The sequence below is a fragment of the Taeniopygia guttata genome, chromosome 2 (genome assembly GCF_048771995.1).
Source record: "Taeniopygia guttata chromosome 2, bTaeGut7.mat, whole genome shotgun sequence".
NCBI lineage: Eukaryota > Metazoa > Chordata > Aves > Passeriformes > Estrildidae > Taeniopygia > Taeniopygia guttata.
The window spans coordinates 8,967,204-8,989,660 of record NC_133026.1 but is presented as its reverse complement, the minus strand read 5'-3'; the positions used below and the strand labels follow the sequence as shown (position 1 = coordinate 8,989,660).

Genomic DNA, 22,457 nt, shown 5'->3' with positions numbered 1-22,457 from the left:
GTAGTGCCTCCCTCTTTGGAATACACAAAACAATTCATGTGAGTCTAAGGAAAATACAATGACTCGTTATTGTTCATATAGTCTATGGTACAAATGTACAATGCTGCACAAACATAATATCAATGTGCATAGTGAGTCTGTAATGATAAAAACCTGTCAAACCCTGATTATTCTTCTGATGTGTTAACTACTGATCTGAAGAGCATACTTTAAAGATTTTGTATATAGTATTTAATTGTTTTAATATCCCATTTATCTTCTTCCAAAAAGTAGTATAGCGAAAAATAGATTTATTTTTTACGTCCAAATCACTGCTTTTGCTAGCAAGACAGTATTCATTTTAGCAAAAGCTTGCCTGAGGTAAAAAAGTTCTGATTTTAGAAACTGGAAAAAAATTCCAGCTTCAAAGGCAAAAGGTCAATGAGATTCTAAGCTAAATTATTGTTCAAATGGAGGCCTTAAAAGTATTTCATGGCTAAAATGGTGCATTTTTAGTGTTCCTTTCAAAATGCTAATTGAATTCCCCAACTCTAGCTTTAAAAATGGAAAAATGGAGTTCTAAATTGAAATGTCATGCCAAGGGCACCATTTGTTGCATAATTAAATACTGTACAGCGGGAAACGGCAATAGTTTGGAAGGGAAAAGTATCATCAATTTATTATGTGACCTGATTGGAACTTAACAATTTTCAACCACACTTAAATGATTCTTTTTTTTTGTCTGTGACAATCACATTTATTAAACTTATTAAACTTTAATTAGCTTTCGTAAATGTTATTCTGAACCTGAATCTGGCAATGAAAGCTAAAAATTTTTAAATTATCAAAGCTAGACTATGTTATCTGTAAGCTATGACCATCAAGATATTTCCTAATCTTAAATCAACATGCACTAACTTAAAGAAAACATGCTGATCCCACAATATAATGCATATACAGAAAACTTCAGAGAGAGAACCAAAAATTGTGTTTCTGTCAGAAAAATACAGCCCACACACTGGAAGTGCAAACACATTTTCAAGACTGTTTGTGTTCATGTCTCCCATCAACATAAACACATTCTCATACGTACTTGGCTGGTAATACACAGCACTCCTGCACATTCCAAGCACCAAACAATGCACTGCCATGGGCTACCAAGACATTCCTGCTGATGACAATACCAGTCACCCACTGCCTTTTCTGGCAGACACCTGCTGGCAAGCCCCTGGTTGGGAGGTAAATCCCTGTGTACAGGTCCCGCTCTGAGCTGCCCAGCAGAGCAGCTCCAATGCCCTCTCAGCTGCTCTCCTCTGCCAACACTGCTGTATGTGGCTGAGCATGCAAGCCCCTTGCACAGCGAATTCATCTTTTAACTTACTGATTTCATGCTGAAAATCGGGTGACTAATTTGCTTCCATTTTTTCTTAACCATGTCTGTTACAGGCAGTTTGTGGCCCATCTCCCAAGTGAAAATACAAACTGCAGTTTTCCCCATTTAGCTTCTTTCAAGTGTGTCACTGTCAGCCTTAGTATTTTTAGACTTTTGATTCACTTTCTCCATCTCTTCAAATGTCACACCGGATACCTCAAAGCTGGTACCTACATCTGCATTTTCTCCTCTCCCCTTGTAATCAAAGAGGATGACAACAAATGGGAACTTCTGCTTACTTGGTTTCCCAGTTGTTTCCAAATTCTTCTTTCCTAATGTGATTGATATGCACTGTTCTATCTTGGTCTCATCCTGGAGTTTTCCAATTGCTCTTCCTGCTGTCCTGTAAAATCCTATTTATTGCTACAGTACTGTAGAGTGATACTTGCATGGACTTGGGGGGTTTAGGAGAAAGGCCTGCAGACTTTTAAATAAAGAATCAAATAAATCAATAGACAAATACCCAAGACAGGACTAGTGTGATTCAACAGCCATGTCCACTGTCTCCATATCCATACCTATGGACACTTTTACTGTCAAAGGGGATGTAGTTAGCATGTTTTGGGGAGTCTGAGACATGACTCATTCTGAAGCTGACACATGGAACAGTCAGACCAATTACCAACTCAAAGTTGGCAATCCAGTTCCAATTCTAGATGTCTATAAAAGGAGTGCAGCTGAGCTATAGATTACAGATACTGAAGATGGAGGATGTTGCCCATCCACATGGTAACATCACGACACAGCACTAAATGTTCCCACATTTTAGAGGAAATTATGTGATGGCTGGTTCTTAGCCAAAATTTTGCAGTCCACTGAAATTCATGGGTAGAACAACCCCAGAATTTAGTTTCAAAATGTCTTCACCTTACCTTGGCCCCGCTTTAGTTTTATCAGTAATACAGCAAATTTTCATACTTAAACTCCCCTGTAAAAAGCAATCTGGAGACTGAAGCTAAATATTTTGCTGCTTAGGGTAATGAGCTATGAGCTACAAGCAAATAAATGGTAATTAAAAGAAAAGAAAATACATGTCCTGTTTCAAATGGTTAATTTAAGAAGATCAAATTTAATAACTGCTTTTATATCCTAAATTGTCTTGACTTAGAAGACACTAGGTTTAACTCAATCTGTTGCTTGAAACTGATAGCAACTCTCCTTCTGCACATGCAATGGCAGCAAGGATCTTCCATCACCCACAGCAAGTGCTCTAATCAGTAATTTACAGGCTTATCAAATTTCACAGTTAAAATAGAAAACAACAGAACACTTCATTACATATTTTAAAACTGTACTTATTATACATGCAAATGCAAACATGGAAGCTGTTTCTGTAGTCACAGACGAGTAATCTCAAGTTGCAGATTCCTAGACAAGAAAAACTTGGACCAACATCTGCAGTATTTCTAAAAGCTTGCCAGGAAGTCAGAGGACATACCTTAAATCCCAGAAGAGGTGGTCGAGAACAGCTTGTCACAAATTTCAGGAGTTTGCGTTTCTCTTCATCAGTGAAGCTTTCTACAACCCTCCAAAATATTTTAATTACAGGATGGTCTGCTGTGTAGCCACCTGCAAAGATATTTAAATTATTTACAGCTAGAATAGTTTTATGTAAGAAATAAGTTCTACAGAAAACTTAGCATCAATCTTGAAAGTTTGGGGAAAGTATTATAGCCAACAGGCTTGTATTGCTAACTTCCAGTACCCACAGATCTGTCATCACTGCAATTTCAGTTTCATTGCTTACCTATGGCTACTATATCCCTCAGCTTCTTAAATGCAGTTTTCTTCACTGAAGCCTATTTTAATTTAATTTAGTTTAGCATTTAGCTAGTAACTTCAGATTATTGCCTTTCACTCACAGAATGTGCAAAATCTGCAAGACCCAGGATGTTATGGAATGAATCCACTTACCCTGAGATAAGCTCAGATATGAACTGATTATTTGGTAGCTACTTTTTGATTACATTCATTATAAAGGCAGAGGACAAATGAAGTAAGATATCTTGCATTTCTCACAAGGAAAATATATGATCTCTCTCTTCAGACTGAAAAATGGTAAGTATCTAAATGATGTAGTAGAAACTACTATCCCAAACTAATTTGCAGATTTATTTTCAGATCAATCAGACACAGTCAGTGACTAATTTCAATTCAGAAAAGAAACACTCTCAAATTATCTGGCTATAAACTTGAATTTAAGCATGTGAATAAAGTAAACTGTGTATTTCCATTTCCCACCATTTATAAAACTGCTTTGTAATTTTAGCCAATTTTCTGAATTTGGCCAAAGGTAACAAGAATGACCCTGCAACCTTTTCTTAAAAGGTAGGATAAAAAGCACAGTTATTCCCAAGTCATAATAAATTTTTTTACTTAAGCAAAAGTATGCTTAAGTAAACAAAAAAAAAACCAAAATATGCTTACCTGAATAGTTTGTGAAAGACTTAAGGTCATCCAAACTGATAGGAACTTGTGCACCAGAAGTCAGAACCTAACAGTAAAGGAAATCAGACCATTACATTACAGGCAGAAATCAGCAATTATTTCTGTTTAGAGCAATTGCTTTGTGCAGCTTTGAGCAGCAGTACCTGTATTTCCTGCTGATCAAACATCCGAAGCCACTCGAGGTTGACCACGTTGGCCAGCCCCTGGCGGAAGGCCAGGCAGTGGTGGCGGATCTGTTTGTTCAGCCGGTAGTCTGCCACCAGATGGATGTACGCGATGCGGTTGGCACTGGTGACGGGAATGTCCTTTCCACCCGGCTTCAGCTCAACCACCTACAAACAAACACAGCCATTCTCATCACCTGGCAAACTGCACTTCTGTGCTCTAACTGTCAAATGGGGCTGCAGAACATTCTAGTCAGTGATATGTCTGTTTGAAGTTGGCTAGAATACGCTCAGGAATATTCACCTCAAAGGAAGGTAGGAGATTATGACGAGTTACGAAGGTAGGTGTTTTTTCTGGTTATGTGTAAGAGCACATTCTGTGCACCCAGACCTGCAGCTGTCAATGCAGCTCATCACACAGCCCCTTGGTTTATCATCAGAAAGCTGGATTAGGCAAGCTGTGCTTGACTGGCTGGGCTCTTCCCTAACTGCTGCTGGTGAATTCTGCAGGGTCACATTATGGTAAAAGCAATGTCCGCCGAGTCAAAATTCCAAGTCTGACACAAGCCTGATTTTCCGAATGCTCAGCATTCACAATTCATCCTGTGGGAAATCTACTGATGTAAATACTCAGTACATTCAATGAAAGTAAAAAAAACAACCAAACAAATCAAGCCTAAGTGTTTTGCTACTGGAAAGCTCAACTTTTGTCCTTCAAGTACACCAAGGTACCTCAGTATGGGAGAATTTTTAAAGAAAAACCCCAAAACTAAAGATACTGTACTTGCATTAAGATATAAACCAGGTTCAAAGATGGCTGTTATTACAACACTATAGGCCTTCATATAGTCTACTCTTTACTACATGAGGTTAATTTTATTAAGCACCAGCCCAATTGGAAGGTATTATTAGAGTACTTAAGAATTTTAAAAACCTAAAAAGCTGAAATACCATCACCTTCTGAACTCTTCTAAACACTGCTGGTTTTTTTCTACTTTTTTCTACACTCTAGAGTCAGCAATTTCTTCATTTAAACCAACAGTGCACTTCAATATGTGGTAATGATGACATCTTTAGAGTACAGAGAATCGAACACAAGAATAGCATCTTTTCTAACATGCCACCTAATACTGTGAGCTGTTCTTGTCCTAAGCAAAATGTGCAAAATGGTATGATTAAAAATGCACTGTGCTTTTGAGCATTCATATTTTTTCTTGACTCATAGCTCTTTAAGGCAAAAGGAACCATTAAGATCTGTGAATTCTGACCTCCCAGATAACACAAGCCAGAGGATTCTGTCTAGAGATTCCCATATGTACCTCCATAAATCCACAGATGAGTTAGAGCACATTTTTAGAGATGTGCAATCCTGTGATTGTGTATCTATCACCTTTTTTGATAAGCTACCACAACCAGAATTACAGTAGGTGTTTAAAAATATGTCTTACTTCCCACTTTAATCCTTCAGCTACAAGTATCTGGCTTTTGTTAGTCCCTACAGTAACAAATACTCCACCATGCCTGGGTGCAGGTACTGATAATGTTTAAACCCTACTCCTGCAAGAATTAAGCAAAAGGAAAGTGCCAGTGTAAGTGGCACCAATTCACACCCTGTACACATTATCTTGTTCTCTTTGACAAGAACCAGGGACAGTAGAGCCAGGAGGGCTCTCTCTGGGATCCACCCATCAAAGCACCTGGCCTGGGACACAGCCAGGGACCGCTTCCAGAGGGTACAGGCCAGTGCCTGGGGCCACTGGCTGGCCTGAGGGTGAGGGCATTTTTACTGGTAAAGTCCACATGGGGTATTAATAGAAGTGTGGGACATGTTCCATTCCATAGCTGATGAGATGGGGCCCCAGCACTGCTGAGCTCGCTGTGTTTCATCCACTGTAATAATTCTACAACTGTTGCTGGAAAGTTAATAATCAGATTAATCCAATTATTGACAAGACACATTCTAATTTTCATTTCAAATCCAATGGGTAAAGCTCCTTCATAACCACTGTCCTTATTCCAGTGTTGAAGAGCTTAATCAGATCTTTCCTTCCTCCTCAAATATATCCATGATGTATTACTTAAGGGCAGTGACTTCATTAATCTTCTCAGAGACTTTTACATGGAACTAAAGACAATTCTTTTAATTTCCTCCTATGAAAAATACCTCTTACAAAGCCTAACAAGACCAGAAAGCTTTTTTTCACTTCTTAAATTCTTGTCCTCTTTAACTTTACAAGACCAGAGCAACCAGTGATGTTCCACATGAACAGATCAGTGTTGTGACCTCAATATTACCTAATACTTCACTATCTGCCCACTTCCAAACCTTCTCTACTTGTTTTGCAGAACTGCAGAATCCCTTGGGTTTTTGACACTATTGAATACAATCCCTCTCTCTGAGGTCTGGACACACTGAATTAGGCCATAGAAAAGTGCATTAACGCATATTTTTATCACCTAACATATCAAACATCTCTAAGGAATATGGACACCAACAAAACAGTAATAGATATCATTCCATGTGCATACAATTTCTGTGAGCTCAGTATTTACACTAAAAGATGCTTGAACCAACCTCCTTCCTAAAATAGCCAAAGGGAACTACTGGCAGGGTGTTCTAGAAAGCTTCTGTATTTTAAGATTCATCCCAGCACCAGGTGAAGTAAAATGTCTGACCTTCCCTGCAGGCCAGCAAACAGAAATAAGGACACAGATTAATTTACATCTGCATTGTAATAGCACTGGCTCCACAGTGCTGTAGGGATGTCAGGAAATGTGTATTCATTCTATTATAAAAAGCTATTCTCTCCCCATAAAGTTCTTCCTTCAAAACAAAGGAAAAAAAAAAGGTGTTGCACTCTTTCTGACCACTATTTTTAGAAAACAGGACAAAGTTGTTTTATTGTTATTTTTTTTAAATCCTATTATTCCTTTCATTTTTGTATTTTTAAGTAGCAAATATTGATTTCTGATCCAGCAACACTTCTGTAGCTCCTCTTCCTCCCCAGAGCCCTGCATTGCCACAAGTCCAGGTACAGTTAAGTGCATTTCCTGGGGTCTTCCAGAGACCAAATTATCCATTTTCAGAGTTTATCAGTGTGAAGTTAATTTTACCACTGTTGTGTCAAAGTATCATCCAAGACCAAAACAAAAGGGATAACAGAACACAAATAACAAATATATTATGCCAAAAAGACTAAGAAGAATGTAAAACAGAAAACAGTAACATTTAGTAAGCATAAAACTAAAGTTAGATGCACTCAGTGTTTTCATGGCATTAAAGTAACTATTGTAGAACTCCCACTTAATTCTAAAAGTCAGGAATGATTGTTAAAGAGTTCCTTTCCAAAAAGGCCATAGCACAACTTAAAATATTATAAACATTTTATCAGCTTCATTTTTATTTTAGCCATCCAGTCTTGGCCACTAGATGGGGCAAGACAATAACCCAGGTTACCCGGGACGGCCACACGAGGATACTACAGCCCCATGTCATCTTTCTATTCTGCAGATCTAAGTTTAAACAAACAAACAAACAAACAAAAAGCATTTTAACTTGGTTTGTAATCAAAATCGCATGTACTACAGGCAATTAAACCATAGATATAATTCAGGTAAGTATTCAGATTGTTCAGACAAATTTGATTACCTACTGACAAAGTGCATCTTCAAAATTAAGGGGAAATATCAGAAGGGAACAGAAAAGTCTCATATGAAGACATAAGACATGTTAGCTCTTCACATAATCACAGAACCTCCAGTGCAATTTCATACAGCTCTTATAGATATTCAAGAACTCCTACAAGTTGAGAATCTTTAATCTTTTCTCTTGGGCTCTGATCACTTTTGTTCACATCACCCGTACAGTTTTCCCCCACTTTATAAAGAAGTCAATCAAGTTTTTTTTTCCTTTCCCTGTATCTGCCTTCCAGAAGTTCATGCAGGAGTTCCAGGTAAGAGATTGCATATGAATGCCTAAGAATGCATTTTCTGTAAGTGTTATGAGTCTGCCTGAGAAGGCTCAGCCTCAGCTTAATTACTTTGCTTGTGAAAAACTTCTAAAATCATCCATCTAAGCCACTATATCCTAGTAAAAAGGTTGTCAAGACAGAAAGTTTCAAAACTCTTTTAAGGCGTCAAAATTTTCCCTCAAAGAAATTTAAAGGCAAAGAATTCCCCTTTAGTGAGTCAACATATTTTCAGTGACAGCAATGGCATTCACACCGGTTTGAAAAGCCCAAGGTGTCCCAAAACCAAGTTCTGTATGAGATGGATTTCATAGAAACTGCTGCCATATATATCATAGTGCTTCTCTGTGGATTTGTGCTTTCACACTTTATTTATGCAATCTTCTGATCACACCTAATTTGTGATCCATATAATCTTAAGTATCAGTGTTTGAGACTGATACTCTCAAGCAGAGTTTCTGAAGTACAGCATCCAACATTTCTGAAGGAAGAGGAATGAGTATTTACATCTCCCTCTTACCCTGGACAGCCACAAAACTTGCCTTCCTCACTGAAAGAAGGGGAGGGAGGAAGGTCTAAGAAGAAAAGATCTGAGAAGAGAATTTGCTAACCTTATTCTTACAAACCTTTCATGGTCATCTCATCTACAAGATAAAAGGAAAAACTAAATCAGTATACACACCTATAACCACAGGCTGACCTCCTCTGAGACTTTGCTACTGGCCACCATTTTCTGCAGGAGACCCAACAGCTGAAATGCAGGCTGGTATCACTGCATTAGACAGATCTTTATCAAAAGCTATTTGGGGTTGGAAGATAAGGTTGATGGCATAGCTCCCCTAATTAGCAGGTCTAATGTGCAAATTATTAAGTACCTTTTTCAACTTCTGGTGAATGCACTTTGACAATAGTTTAATGGGGTCTAAAAGCACATTACAGGATTGGAATCAATACACTGATAATAGAATTTCTACCTTCTACTACTGACAGAGGCAATAGAGCCTCTTTTGAATGTGTCTTTCATTGCAGATAATGCTTTTGTGGCACAATTGGTGGATGGACACTGTCATGAGCAGAGCTATTTACAATGATAGATTTATGATGCATTTATTGGGCACTAATTTATTAAACACTAAAGTGGTTGTTTAGCTGAAAACTACATATAATGTACATTCAACATAAGGAGTGCAAATTAAGCTCTTTTCTCAAAGTGAATTAGCCTTACCTTGGCACAATAAATTAGTATGCAATGGTTACAAGTCAAATAGCAAATAAAATGTATTTATCCATATGAGGTTTATTAAGGTAATGAAATGAAGTATAAAAAGAGACTTCTTGCACTGAAAGGCAACAGTGACAAGAACCAATGGGTTCTGTTGAACTACACCTAAACAGGCAGTGAGCGTCATAAAAAGATGGCTGACACTTTGTGGGTAGAATGTTCTCTCTTCAAATATAAAAACAGCAAACCAACATCAGAATATTTATTTTAACTTACATTTAATCTTGTTACTCAGCAACTCACTAATACATTAAATCTTCCTTTTAAAGTTATGCCAAACAAGTACAAATAAGAAGTCTTGAAAACAGCAGCCATAGCCCTAATTTTGGATACTTAATTGGATTTATGTTATCTGTGACCAACAAAGCTTTTACTTTAAGCAGAATTAAATAAACAGTTTTAGAATTCAGACCTTCCTCCCACTGTTAAAAATCCCAGGTAATACTGGAAATTGCCATTTGATGTGCTTTGCTCCCTAGAGCCCAACCTCTGGGTGCTACAGACCTCAGTTCAGTACCAGCACACAGTACAGGCACTCCAAAAATGTGCTCTTGGAGAAGTTCTGTGCTAAGATGTGATCTGTATCACATTTTTATCTCAAGTTTTTGAGTGTTTTTCTCAACACAGTGCAGGTCAGATGTTTTCATATAGGGAGTATAATCCAGGGAGGAAAATGACATATGGCACATGTTTAATATTAAATGTTACTTATATCAGGCAACTGTTGCCTCTCTCCTTTACTGCGCTTTAGGAATCCCAAATCTGAGGGCAGGATTTTAAAACTTAATCCAATCCAGATTTTAGGATCTTCCAAAATTACAGGAAACTGATGACAGAAGAGTAAGATAAAATCCAAGCCTGACACTGTTCAAGCAGAAGTCTTGGCCAGCAAACTTGCCATGACTTAAGCAGCCTCAGAGAATTCAAGCTCCCAATTTCCAGGGCAGGTTACTGCATCTCAGTGGTGCTGCTGCTCTGGAGATGTGCTCAGTCCTGGACCCCCTGAGCAGCCAACCCAGAGCACTGCTCAGTCCCTCCTGGAGTCTCTGTTTCTGCCTCACAACAGGAGGCTGAATTCAGATGTTGCTGCTGATCACAACCTGGTCAGGTCTACTTTTTTCATCCAATTATGTGCCATAATCAAGTGTAAGTTTGAAATCCTCAATTTTAAATCCTCAAAATTGAAAGAGGAAGCATGACAAAAGACTTTACCCAGGAGGTTACCTGCATTAACACACTAAGGCAGGCTTTTAGAGCTCTAGTGACATTTATTTTCTACTATGAGTGATCTTTAGTAGACACAACAGAGCAAATAAAAGCTGTAATCAAATTATATGGTGCAACTGCATTAAAAATTCAGACTTAAGGATTACTTTTCAGAAGCACTGAACAGCATTTATCCCCTCTGACTAATCTGGCATCTCAATCCCTAAAAAAAAGGGCAGGGGGTAAAAAAAAAATTTGAGGTTGGTCAAACTTCAGGCTCTCTTACTTTGAAAATTACAGATAAAGGAGAAAATGCTTATCTCACAATAAAGGGTCTTTACACTCAGTATTATTTAAAACCTCTCTGACTGCTAACTGTAATTCTAACACTAGGCAGCACTTCTGTAGTTTACACATCATCTAAATTTCACTATTATTACAAGTGCAACTGAAAGATACAAGATATTTTTGTTCAAGAAACATTCTTAGGCAATAGAACTTTGTATGTATGACTATTAGAAAATAATTACTCCCGTTTACTCCTTAAAAGACCAGACCTTTAAGTAATCATCAAAAGTTGTTTCTTAAGTAGGCAGTTAGTTACTCTCTGCTCCAAATATTGAGTCAGAATCCCAACTGATGCCTCACAGCACCTTTAACAGTTATTTCCCACTACATTTCAATTTAAAAAAATTGTAGTGATAGTAAAGATTCATCAGTCATAGATTAAAGAAAAAAACCCTCAAAACCATTCTTACCTGCGCTTCTCCAAGGTCGTTATTGACCACGGTGAAGTTTAGTCCAAGTTCTTCCACATCCCCTTCATAGCTCTTTAGAAAAAGCAAATTTTTGTACATTTCTGGATCTAGTGAAGCTAAGTGATGAATGTCAACATCAGCACTTGTCCCTAATAATTTTGAGAGGAAAAAACTAGCAAATGGCAGCTCCACCAGCATATTTTCATAAAGAGCCTGAAAAATAAAGCAATTAAAAACACATTAGATTTTATTGTAGTACATGCAAAAATTCAGAAGGTTGTTGTATTTCTCAACTTTTGAGTAATTCTGTCTTAATTTGAAGCCTGAGTAGGTTCTTCTGGCATGGAAATATCTCAAATAGTGCATAAATTTAAGAATATTCATCAAAAATTTGAAATGTTAATATTCTTGTGAAATACCAAGGTCCCAAATCTCACAAATGAATTATGCTGTGTTTTAAAATGCAAAATTCATTGTTTATCTGTCATTACTCCTTATCCATATTGCATTTATTTTCAGGAAAAGCAAGGTTTGCTAAAGGACAATATAACTGCATCAAGAATGTCTTATACAAAGTAAGCTTACACCTCTACTTCCATTAGCACCATCACAAGCAGTATTATTCCATCCACATCAATCACTACATGCAGAACTGTCATCCCCCTCATCCCCTTAAAATAACTCTGTAAACCCAGTGCATTTTAAACTAATAAAAACTATCCAGTGCATGTTACAGATTCATGGCTACACATTTGGTGAATTCCACAGTAAAACAACCTTCATTTCCAAGCCAAGAGTTTACCAGTTCTGGCTGTGTCACAGGTCCAATCCTTTCTGTGCCTGACCCTGCTACAGGTGTCAAAAATTGATTAAATATGTACCTAACCCAAATTTTTTGACTGGAAACTCAAATTATTCCCAAAAATTTTCAAACTCCAGCAGCACCATTCTAGGTTCATCTACTGTATGAGCACATTTCCGTGTAATGCAAAGTATCTTTGCATTATTTTTTATTAAGTCAGTAACAACTGCTTGCTTGGAAGAAAAAGGTACTTATGGTAACTTTCAGATGAACGTGAGGTGTATCCTTCAGAGCTATTCTGAATAAAGGACCTTGCTTTAAAAAGACCCATTCCTGGCACATGCTGCCTCTGCCTTTCTCGTTGTCCACCCTGTTTGCCACATCAGCATCTCTACCAATGACAACCAAATCTTTACAGAACATTGACATCACTGTCAGGCTGATCAGACATCACCAACACAACATCATTGTAATATCACTTTTTGTTCCCTTTTAACTCTCCAGGAGCAGAGTTTTGGTGTTACTTAATTCCTGCATAATCTGCTGCAAACTTAGAACAGGAATCCCACTGAGGGGAAAAAAAAAAACAAAAAAACACAAAACTGAAAAAAGATTAATAGATGCAGTCCTAATCACTCAATGATATTCCAACAAAGACTTTAAGAAAAATATACACAATTCCTTAAACTTTTGAAAGAACATTTTTCTATGAGGTGAGTTAGACCTTGCAAAAAAACCTGAGAATAACGAGTTCAAAGCCAAAGGGTGCATTATATTTAGAGCCATATGATTTATTCAAGGTGTAGAAGTCAAAATCCTCATTTGTATAGCTGACTTTAAAAGCAAACTAGAGGGATAAATCATTAATTTGCAATGTGTAAGGTCAGTGTTTGCTGTTCCTGCATTAGTAACAATAAAGCTATTGTAATTCCTTAAATATATCAAAGCTACCCGAATTTAAAATGGAATTCCATCTGTGACTCATAAAATGTAAATGCAGAGGTGTAATTTTTTACACAAGGCAGGTTTAAGCCTTTAGAGCATTCAATATACAAGGACTAATAAATGATAGCACTAAAAACTATGATCACATCAGCTAAATGGATTATAAATTAAATTTCCATAATGTATGCAACTGAAATACAAATGTAGACATAAATCAAGGTATTTTCTAAACACAGGTTAATTACACAAATTCAAAACCTGTCTATTTTTTATGCAAAATAATCCACTTAGCATTTTTCAAACTGGTCTTAAGTCTTCACCACTTGCAACACTTGATCCTAGAAGCCTATCAATAATTCCTTGTCAGGAAAAAACAGCAATAGGTATATTGAAGAAACTTGTATGTTATTTTTCAAGTGTCTGTCTTTTATGAGTGTTTATTGCTAGAAATTGTGCCAAAATGATTTGAAATAAAAAGGATTAATTATGGTAGAAGCTTTTTAATATAAGTGAGTGCAGCTGCAATGCAATTAATGCAAATTGTGATGCTATCAGGAAAATAAATGTGAACAACATCACTGGCTATTTCTGTTTGCTGCCAAATAACTTCAGTAATTTACTACATTAAGAATCAATAAAAAAATAATGCATTTCAAATGCATCACTATTAATCTTCAGGTAGTTCCAAAGTGAACATTTATAACTTCATCTAAAAACTATATAAAGCATTTTTAAATAAACTAAATTGTGCAACTTGAGAATAACTTTAATTACTCTCTCTCTTAGCTAAGTGATTGCAATATTCAAAATAAAGTATTTTTGGAAAGAAGACAAACAGTAGTGTTTCAATTAATTTGAAAGTCAAGCTATCCTAATAAAGTTTAATAAAAAATGCACTAAAACTCTGGTGAAGAAAGTCATGATGAACTTTGGTTTTGTTTCAAAGAGGTGAAGGCCACCATTACAGCCCCAGCACTGTGCAGAGATGCTGAGAAGTGCTGTGTACAATATGAGTAAAGAAACCGAAATCTTATTTTCTGGACTCCATCTAACTTTTCTGTTTCTCAGTCAACATCAACTGATCAAACTACCTGTTGTTGCTAAAAAATTTGATTCCATACATTCCTGCCAGGGAAACAAAACCATCAGCTGCTTGCAAACAAAGCCTCTGGGTTTGTTTACAAGCAGAGCAGTTGTACAGTAGAGGCTACAGACTCATCACAACCTGAATAAGGTTCAAAACTTGCAGATTATTTGTGCTGTGCTTTTTTTTGGGCTGTTGGAGTTGGAGTTTGCAGGGTTTGGGTGTGTGTTGGTGGCCACAGCATTGACACTGAGGCTTCTACTAAATTAAGAGTAAGACCCAGCTCACAGCCATGGCTGAAACAGAGTGGGAATTGCAGGACAATTTGTTTTTACCAGGAGCTCAACCTTCCAGCTGCCAGCTGTCCATGGAAGCCCAGCCTGGTGGGGATTTTTCTTACTAAAGCTAATCTAAGGGCCAAAAGGGAGACTTCCCTCCTTCCTTGTTTTTCCATACTGAACTGCCTTGGGAAGCTCTAAGTTATTTTACGCTCAGTTTTTTGCCTGTCTGAACTCTCTGAACTGGCTTCTGCAAACATCAGCATCAAATATCAAGGAGGAAGAAGCCCAGCATCAGCAACAGGCAAGGGAATGGCGACAACCTCTACCAGTGGAAAGCAGCTGCCAAATTAATCAGCTGCAGTGTGAAGCTGCATCATTAGAGCATACCTACACAGTCCTTTAATACAATATATGGTCACACTCTCCACACAGAACTTGTCCTCTTTCTTCCTCTCAAGCCAATGAGCAACAACATTGATGGCAGCAACTGGGCCATCTCTGCTGGCCAGAGATGTCTACTTGTGTTTGCCTAAATCAGAGCTTCCTGCTCATACACTGCTTCAGGAGCTCAAAGCCAGCAAATGTAACCAATGTATATTTTAAAAACTAATGTCTTCTCAAACTTCAAGTACTCTCACCCGCTCCCAAGTTTTCTTTCATTCTGCAGTCATCACCAATGCCTTTTTTTGATGAGTTCTGACAGTTCCCATTCCCAGCTTTCCCATCTGAGCCCCTGACCCCACTGCATCTACCCTGCATCCCATAACCTCCAGCAGGCCCATGGAAGGCAAAGAGGCCAGATGAGAAGTCCTGAAAGGAACAACTGGTGGCTCTGTATGGCACCAGACTTGCAGCTTCTAACATTCAGAATTTGGGATCAACACCAACAACCTCAACCCATCCTACAGAGCTCTGCCTCCCTGAAAGGCTGGGATATTAACACTCCAGCTGGGCAGAAAGGCAATTTGCAGGTACAAGCTTGGGGAAAGAGGCTGGTCTGAAACAGAAACAATGATGTTCACATCAAGGGCAATCCCACAAGCACTGTAATGCTCACAGGGTGACACATTCCCAAGTAGCTAAAAGGTAATGTCTGTTGAAAAGGCCAGCCTGGATTTCCCAGCACTCTTTCAAACTCATGTAAATTAATTAAAAGTTGACATCTCTAGGTATCAAAAAAAGTAATTTAAAACCTTCTGAAATGACTAAACAAAAAAAAACCAAATTATTTTTAGTACTCTCCAACCCAGTGTTCTAATTATGTCAAGCCTTTTCTATTTTCTGAAGAGATGGTTAAAATAAGGGTTTTTTTTTTCTGGTTAAAAGGCCAAGAGCAATCACTTCATTATGGAAAAAGTAGTATTCAGTGCGAGGAACTTCATCCACCTGTCTCCCCCTTTGAGAGAATGCCTGCAGAACACACCAGAATATTAAAAACACCAAAGTAACAGAAAGCCTACTGTGGTTAGTAGTTTTCACTTCACGTGCAGTCTGAAGTCCCTTGTTCCTCTTTTAAATAATCTCAGCTACCTGTGTTACTGTGTAGTTCCACAGTAATTGATTGCTACAGGGATTGGCCTTTACTCAGTTTGGTGACACAGAACACAAAGTGGGCATTTGAAGTGATGAAAAATATGGTCTTCAGACACAAATATACCGACTCCCTACACATCTGTGACGTGGAGGAACAAGAAACAGTTCTTGAAAGCAAGCACCCTTCAGAATACAGGCATGCAATTAGTATCTGTAATATATTATGGAAGAAGGCTCTGGGCTGAGGGACAGCTGTACACAGTGACAAAAAGAGAAGGATGACAGTTCTGTGGTCAAGGAGGTCTTTTCTTCTTTCAACAAAATAACAATACTGCCTGACAGAGACTCCAGATGGTAACTCACAATACCATTGAAGTACTCCATAGGCACACAAGGTATTGTTCAGGTAGGACTCCAAGACTGGGAAACTGCTCTTCAGGAAGAGGTGATTTCACACCATGTTTTAAATTTGGACAAAATGTAAGCTGTTGGAGTAATTTCAGCCAGATTAGCTATGCACAGTAGATATTACACGAGTACTACAACGTGCTGAATAAGTTTCAACAAATTGCATAAACAAATTTACAGATGAACTAATAAAATCTCCCTCCCTGTAAGGCAGTTTTGGTGCCTTTCTTACACTTTCAGATCTAAAACTAATTCTCATTTATTATTTCAACTAAAATCTTTCATAAGAAAAATAAGCAGTCACTGCTTTTACTTTCCATTAATCCTTCACAACCCTGAACTGTATTTTAAAGCATAAACAATGCTAAAGTCATATACCTAGAAAGACATATACACAGCTTTTGGGATAAGGCAGTAAACGACTGGACTTAAATTCAGTTATTTCCATAATCAGTCCCCAAGACCATAACCCCTTCTATTTCAGTAATTTTAAACAGTTACTATTAAATAATACTTAGCACTTACAGAGTGCAATAGATCTTCAAAGCTGTACAGAACCATTAATAAAAATGAACGAAAAATAGGAAAACCATTAGAACTTCCTTCTACATTATTATTTATATCCTAGAAATATTTCATCACACTCACAAAGCTTTTGGGGGCAGAAGAGACATTTCAACCCTAATGAAAAAGACTAAACTAAAAATTTGCATTCAATTAAAATCAACATGTACACATTTTTAGATCTAACATTTAGTAATCTCTAGATAAAATAATTTCTTAAAGATATGCTAAATAATGGGCTTAAAAGTGAGCAAACCCTAAATGATATTGTTTCTAATGCCAATACAGTAAAATAAAATTTTTTTCCCAGGTGTGTCTCTCAATGCAATGTGTCCTGTTACCTTAGAGCTGTAAGCCACTGTTTCCAAGCCTCTGAGCAGTAGCAGATGTCTAATTGCATTAATGGAAAATCTGGTGCATTATCTCCCCTGTATTACTGTGAGAATTCATAGCTTGACTTTGCTCTGTCTTTTAAAAGAACAGGAGTCCAAAATTCCACAGCTTGATGCCTGTAATTTGGCTTCTGCAAGCTTTAATAGCCCTTACAGCAGTGTCAATATAACTGAATTCTAAAACTATTGGTTTTTTTAGAAAAAACCTTTTGTAAATTTGTTTTACTTCGGATTTCCCACTCAGTGTGAATTTGAAGGTCAGCAAGTACAAGTTTATAGAAGTTTCAGAGATTTAAGGTGGCAAGACTCAGGTGTAAAAGATCTGCCTGTCACAGGTGCTGCAAATCCCTGAAATGGATGGCAGGGATCAAATCCCTGAAATGTGGCAGCATAGACCAAACTCCTAACTCCTGAACACAGGAGCAGGAAAATGTAAGGATCCATTCCCAAAGACTTCATTGGATCATATCAACTGTAATGACCCTGAGTTAATTTTTAATTTAAAAATGGAAAGTCACGCTAGTATTTTTATTCTAGGAATTTAGGATGTCTTTAATTACATTAATGTTTATTACTGAAACAGAGTGCTTCAGAAATACCAGCACGTGCAGAAAACAACCATTCAATCAGCTCGATACTTTCTTTCTCATTTAATAGGAACAGTTATCTCTGTAACTTATGCCATAAATATGATATAAATCGCTATCAATGTCATTTGAGGGGTTTTGAGGGATGAGAGAGGAAAGCACTATGGATACCTGTGAATGCACTGGATAACTGATAGTTATCATTCATTACTGAAGTTCCAGTAAAAGCTTAATAGATTTTTCTTGTCTCAAATTTAAACATAATTTAGGATAAAAGGAAAACTTCTCCACCTTATTTAAGTTTAATCTTCTGACATCCTGAAACACTTAATAATATATAACTAACCTCTGGATATGCTCCTAAGATAAATCTGTATTTTAATAGCAGTGAAACTAGTAATTTTTAAAGTTCAAACCAATTTAAGAATTTCAGTAAATATTCCAAACCTAATTGATTGAAATGGACGTAGGTGTTCCCAACTGTGAAAAAAGATCAGGATACCATTACCACACACTCTGTTTATTTATTCCCTGTCTAGGAACCTGATTTAGAGGCAATAAAATGCAATCAGTACACAAACCAGAAGCAGGAATCATCTGCTAATGGAACTTTTAACTGAGGAGTGACCACTGACATGAGGTAATTCTTTCCATGCAGAACTCCTTGCAGAGACCTCTATGCACTTTATCACGGTAAACAATCACTAACATATGCATTAAAGAAAATTTAAATACATTATGACCCAATAAATATCACAATCCATCAATAAACACTTTTCCTCCCTAAAGATTTAGAGTTAAAATACCACATTTCAGTAGTCTTTTAGCACTAGACATATATTTACAAGGTTACTACTAACATAGCTATTTGTAATCAAAAGATAATTGGTTTTGTTAAATGCACCAGTACACAAAGGAATTGTCAAGCTGAAGAACTGTGTCAGAAAATAGATTCAAATTAGTTTACATCTGCATTCATAAATCATGAAGTAACTTCCATAAGGTATAAATTCTGCTGTCTTAGGACTGTGCTTCTGCACTGCACGTTTATCATTAAAGGACCCTGCTACTTTCCATGGTAAATTCCTGCTTGATTCCATATCATATGATTCAGGATTTTCCGAGACAAATGACCATCAGTTAATTTGCTCTTAAGCAAAATGCTGAATTTACAAAATCATGTGAGAGGTAATTGAAATTAATAAAACCAAGAGTTTATACCAATTACCTCTTCTTTGCATCAGTATCACCAATCCCATACCTACCATTCCAGGTACTACTAGTACCAACTGGGGCTGCAGCACAAACTAATTAAGGGTGTACTGACTTAAATCAAGCCAAAGTGGTTCTAATTAAGTGAACAATAAGGAATGGGAAAGGCCAGCCTAAAAATCAGAAGGAAAAAACCACCACCCTCCAACAGTCAGAGTGGCAATGCATTGCTTGCCACCATCCTACCAAACAATCAAGTATTTAAAGTCAGCTCTCACTGTAGTTTGCTTGCTTTGCTTTCTTCCCACAAGCTTTTGGTGCACGAATGGCACTCAAATATGTTATTAGAAGCATTTCCTTAAATGTTTTAACTCCATACTTGCAGCTTATTTATAATCAAAGAGTTTAGGATCTGATGCAGATCTAGCTCTGGAAAGACTTCCCTGAATCAATACTTCTTAGATAAGCCCGAGAATGATTAAGAACTACTTTAGTTTTTCTGCAGAATGGATTCCACAGACACTGCTCATCTCAGAACTGTAACTTTCAGACAGGCACAATATTCACAGTTACCATAACAGTAACCATAAGGCACACTCTCCAATACACAGAAAAATAATTCAATCAATAATTAGGTCCCCCATTTACTTGTAGTCTAATAACATCTGTATTTGATCTACTATTATTCTTCAAAAGATTCAGTTTACCCAAGGACTTATGTTGTAACTCTTTTTTTCAATTATATATATTTAATAACATTTAGATGTGTGCAAAGACCAGTCTGTTAGATCTTAAATCAGTAAACTACAAAAGCTCATAGGAAAATAAACAACTTTGACTTTCATCAATATAATATCCACAAGTCCATACAAATTACTGATGTTCTATGGACGATTAAATATTAATGATCAAAGAACAAAACCTAGATTGTATCCACCATCAAAATAATGCTAAAATTTAAAATGAACATGCTAGTTTTTCTCAATCCTTGCTGTTTCTTCTATAGAAGTTCTTTACTTGGCTCCACAAATGAAGGACTCAGTTCAAAAACAACTCAAAAGACATTCTGTTCTCCATATTGCTTTCCCAATCATTTAAGGCAGAAATTGGGTCTTGGCAAAACAAATCTAAATCTTTTCAGAAAACCTGCAGTCTTCCCAGGACTGCAGATTCTATTGTTTAGAAAAGGGGAGTTAATATTATATTGCAAAAATAGATGTTCTTCAGCAACATGAATATGTGACTCACAAATGTTATTTAATATTCTGGAGTAAGAGAGGTGGCAGAATTCAGTAAATGCAAAGACACAGTGTATTATACAAAAATCTCTACTGTCAGAGTAATTCTGTTTAACATGCAAAGACAGTCACTGCAAAACAAAATAAATGCAAGAACTAGCAGGTTTATGTCAAAAGGGAAGAAGAGGAAACCATAAAAATTATCATACTAATTTATCTATGGATTTCCTGCCATATTCTTAAATAATGCTGATACTTCATGAAATTTAAGTAAATTATCCTAAGAATTAGCAGCTTGATGTCAAAGAATTCCAAATGCAAATAATGTCCTTTTCAACAACATCCGTCACCGTAACATCATTGAATAAATGCAAATGGAAACTGGAAATGGAGAAGAATGTTCTATACTAGACAAGGTTTAGGACAGAACATAATGAAGTTCAGATTTTAATTCTCTGTCACTGTTCTTCTACCTAGACACTGTTTCTGCTGGAATGGTTAACCAGTGTTTCCCTCTTTTCAGGTTTGCAGCAGACCACTCAAGAATCAGCATGGAGAAAATCCTCATTTAATATTCTCAGGTGTTGCTTCCAAATTTCCTTGCTTTGATGCTTCTTGACAGCCTTTCAGAAAAGTACCTTTTGTGTTCTCCTGAGCCAGTTCCACTACTACCCAAACATGCAGCAGGAGAGTCTGCATGTGGGGAGATTTTTAGTGCAGCCAGAACAACAACTACTGCACATGGAAAGGAAGTGGAACCAAACCAGGAGCCTGCCCACAGCCCAAAATTACCAAGAGAGCAAAAGGATCACATCCATCCTTCTGCGACACCACTTGGGACAGGAGAGCACTTTGCAGAGAGGACAACAAAGGATCTGGGGTTAGAACTCCTCTGCCTGAACATTGCTGACAGCCCAGGACACCCCTGGCTCTCAAGCAAAGCCTGGGGCTCAGGGGGTCCCAGCTGTGCTTCCACTGGGCAGCACTGAGAGGTTCAAGTCTCTAACCCCCCTGGCTGTAGGAGACTCTTACTAAAGGTGTGCACAGCAAGCTGAGCTTTAAGGAAGAGAAAGGAAAATGCTTAAAAGGCACCAGTGTTAAGGTGATATTTACATTTCAGAGTAAAGTCACTGACAGTTGAGAAATGTAAACTTTGGAAGTGTTTGAGTAGCTGCTGTTTAAGCAAACTCATTTCTGGTTTTTTTAAGGATGATTTCAGACAACATATGCAATTACATGATCACACAGTATTATTTCTACAAGACCTTTTGCTCATCCAGTGACTACAAAAGCAGCATGAACAAGCTATGCATTTTGTACACAGATTTTAATTTCTTCATTAACTAGAAAGATACCCAAAAGTCAGTGATTTATTCAGGATTAAAATTATTAACATTTTCAAATATATCAGTCTTCAAGATATGTTTTCTATTTTCTGATGTTTCTGCTTCTGAACTGACCAATTAACAAAGAAGATGCCAAGCTGTTAGAAACTTCCTGATGAGAAGAAAAACTGAATTAGGTGTAACTTTATGGTGCTGAAAGTTAAATGCATTTGGATATTAGTACAAAGTGGTTACCAAGAGACAGAGAATTTCTATAAATTATTATATTTTAATGTATTTGTTTTCTGATAACATTGAAGCTTCTTACGTGAGAGTTTTTGGTGGCAGCACTCTTTGCGTACTGATTTCCACAAGTAAAAAATTGCTGTGGATGCCTGATTGCTTCCGTTGCATTATATCTGCTTTGTTTGCAAAAGGGCTTTTAATAATTCACTATTGCTCACAAATAACCCTGTGCAAAGCAGAAAATGGACACATTTTTGAAAACGGATGAGTGGGTATTCAATAACCTAACCAAGATCACAATACTGGCAGGTTTTGAATAGTATGGTCGTGCCTTATCTTTCTGTTTAATTCATCAAGTCTCTAAATACACTACTTAAAAAGGTGTCTGTGCACCTGGGCAAGGGTAAATATTAAGTAGCACTGTCAATTCTTACCTTATCTACACATACTGCAAATACAAAAACAATTTATGCTTTCAAAATGTTAAATAATAGATTCTCTGATTTTAAAAAACAAAAAACTCTACTTGTAGCACTCTGTGAGATTAAACACATTTTGCAACTTCTGTCTCTATGCTAGTATCTGAAATTCAATTACAGAAGG

General features: G+C 37.1%; 1 protein-coding gene across 2 annotated transcripts in view; it reads right to left on the bottom strand.

The window, feature by feature from the left end:
* The window catches only part of UBE3C (ubiquitin protein ligase E3C), a 69,790-nt gene that overhangs the window by 2,644 nt on the left and 44,689 nt on the right, over positions 1–22,457 (bottom strand). For both annotated transcript variants that reach the window (XM_002190902.7, XM_072925318.1), the window contains 4 exons: positions 11,238–11,450; positions 4,003–4,191; positions 3,839–3,905; positions 2,850–2,980 (listed from right to left, as the gene is read on the bottom strand). In XM_002190902.7, the coding sequence (XP_002190938.1) occupies positions 2,850–2,980; positions 3,839–3,905; positions 4,003–4,191; positions 11,238–11,450 (600 nt within the window). The remainder of the gene's footprint in view (positions 1–2,849; positions 2,981–3,838; positions 3,906–4,002; positions 4,192–11,237; positions 11,451–22,457) is intronic.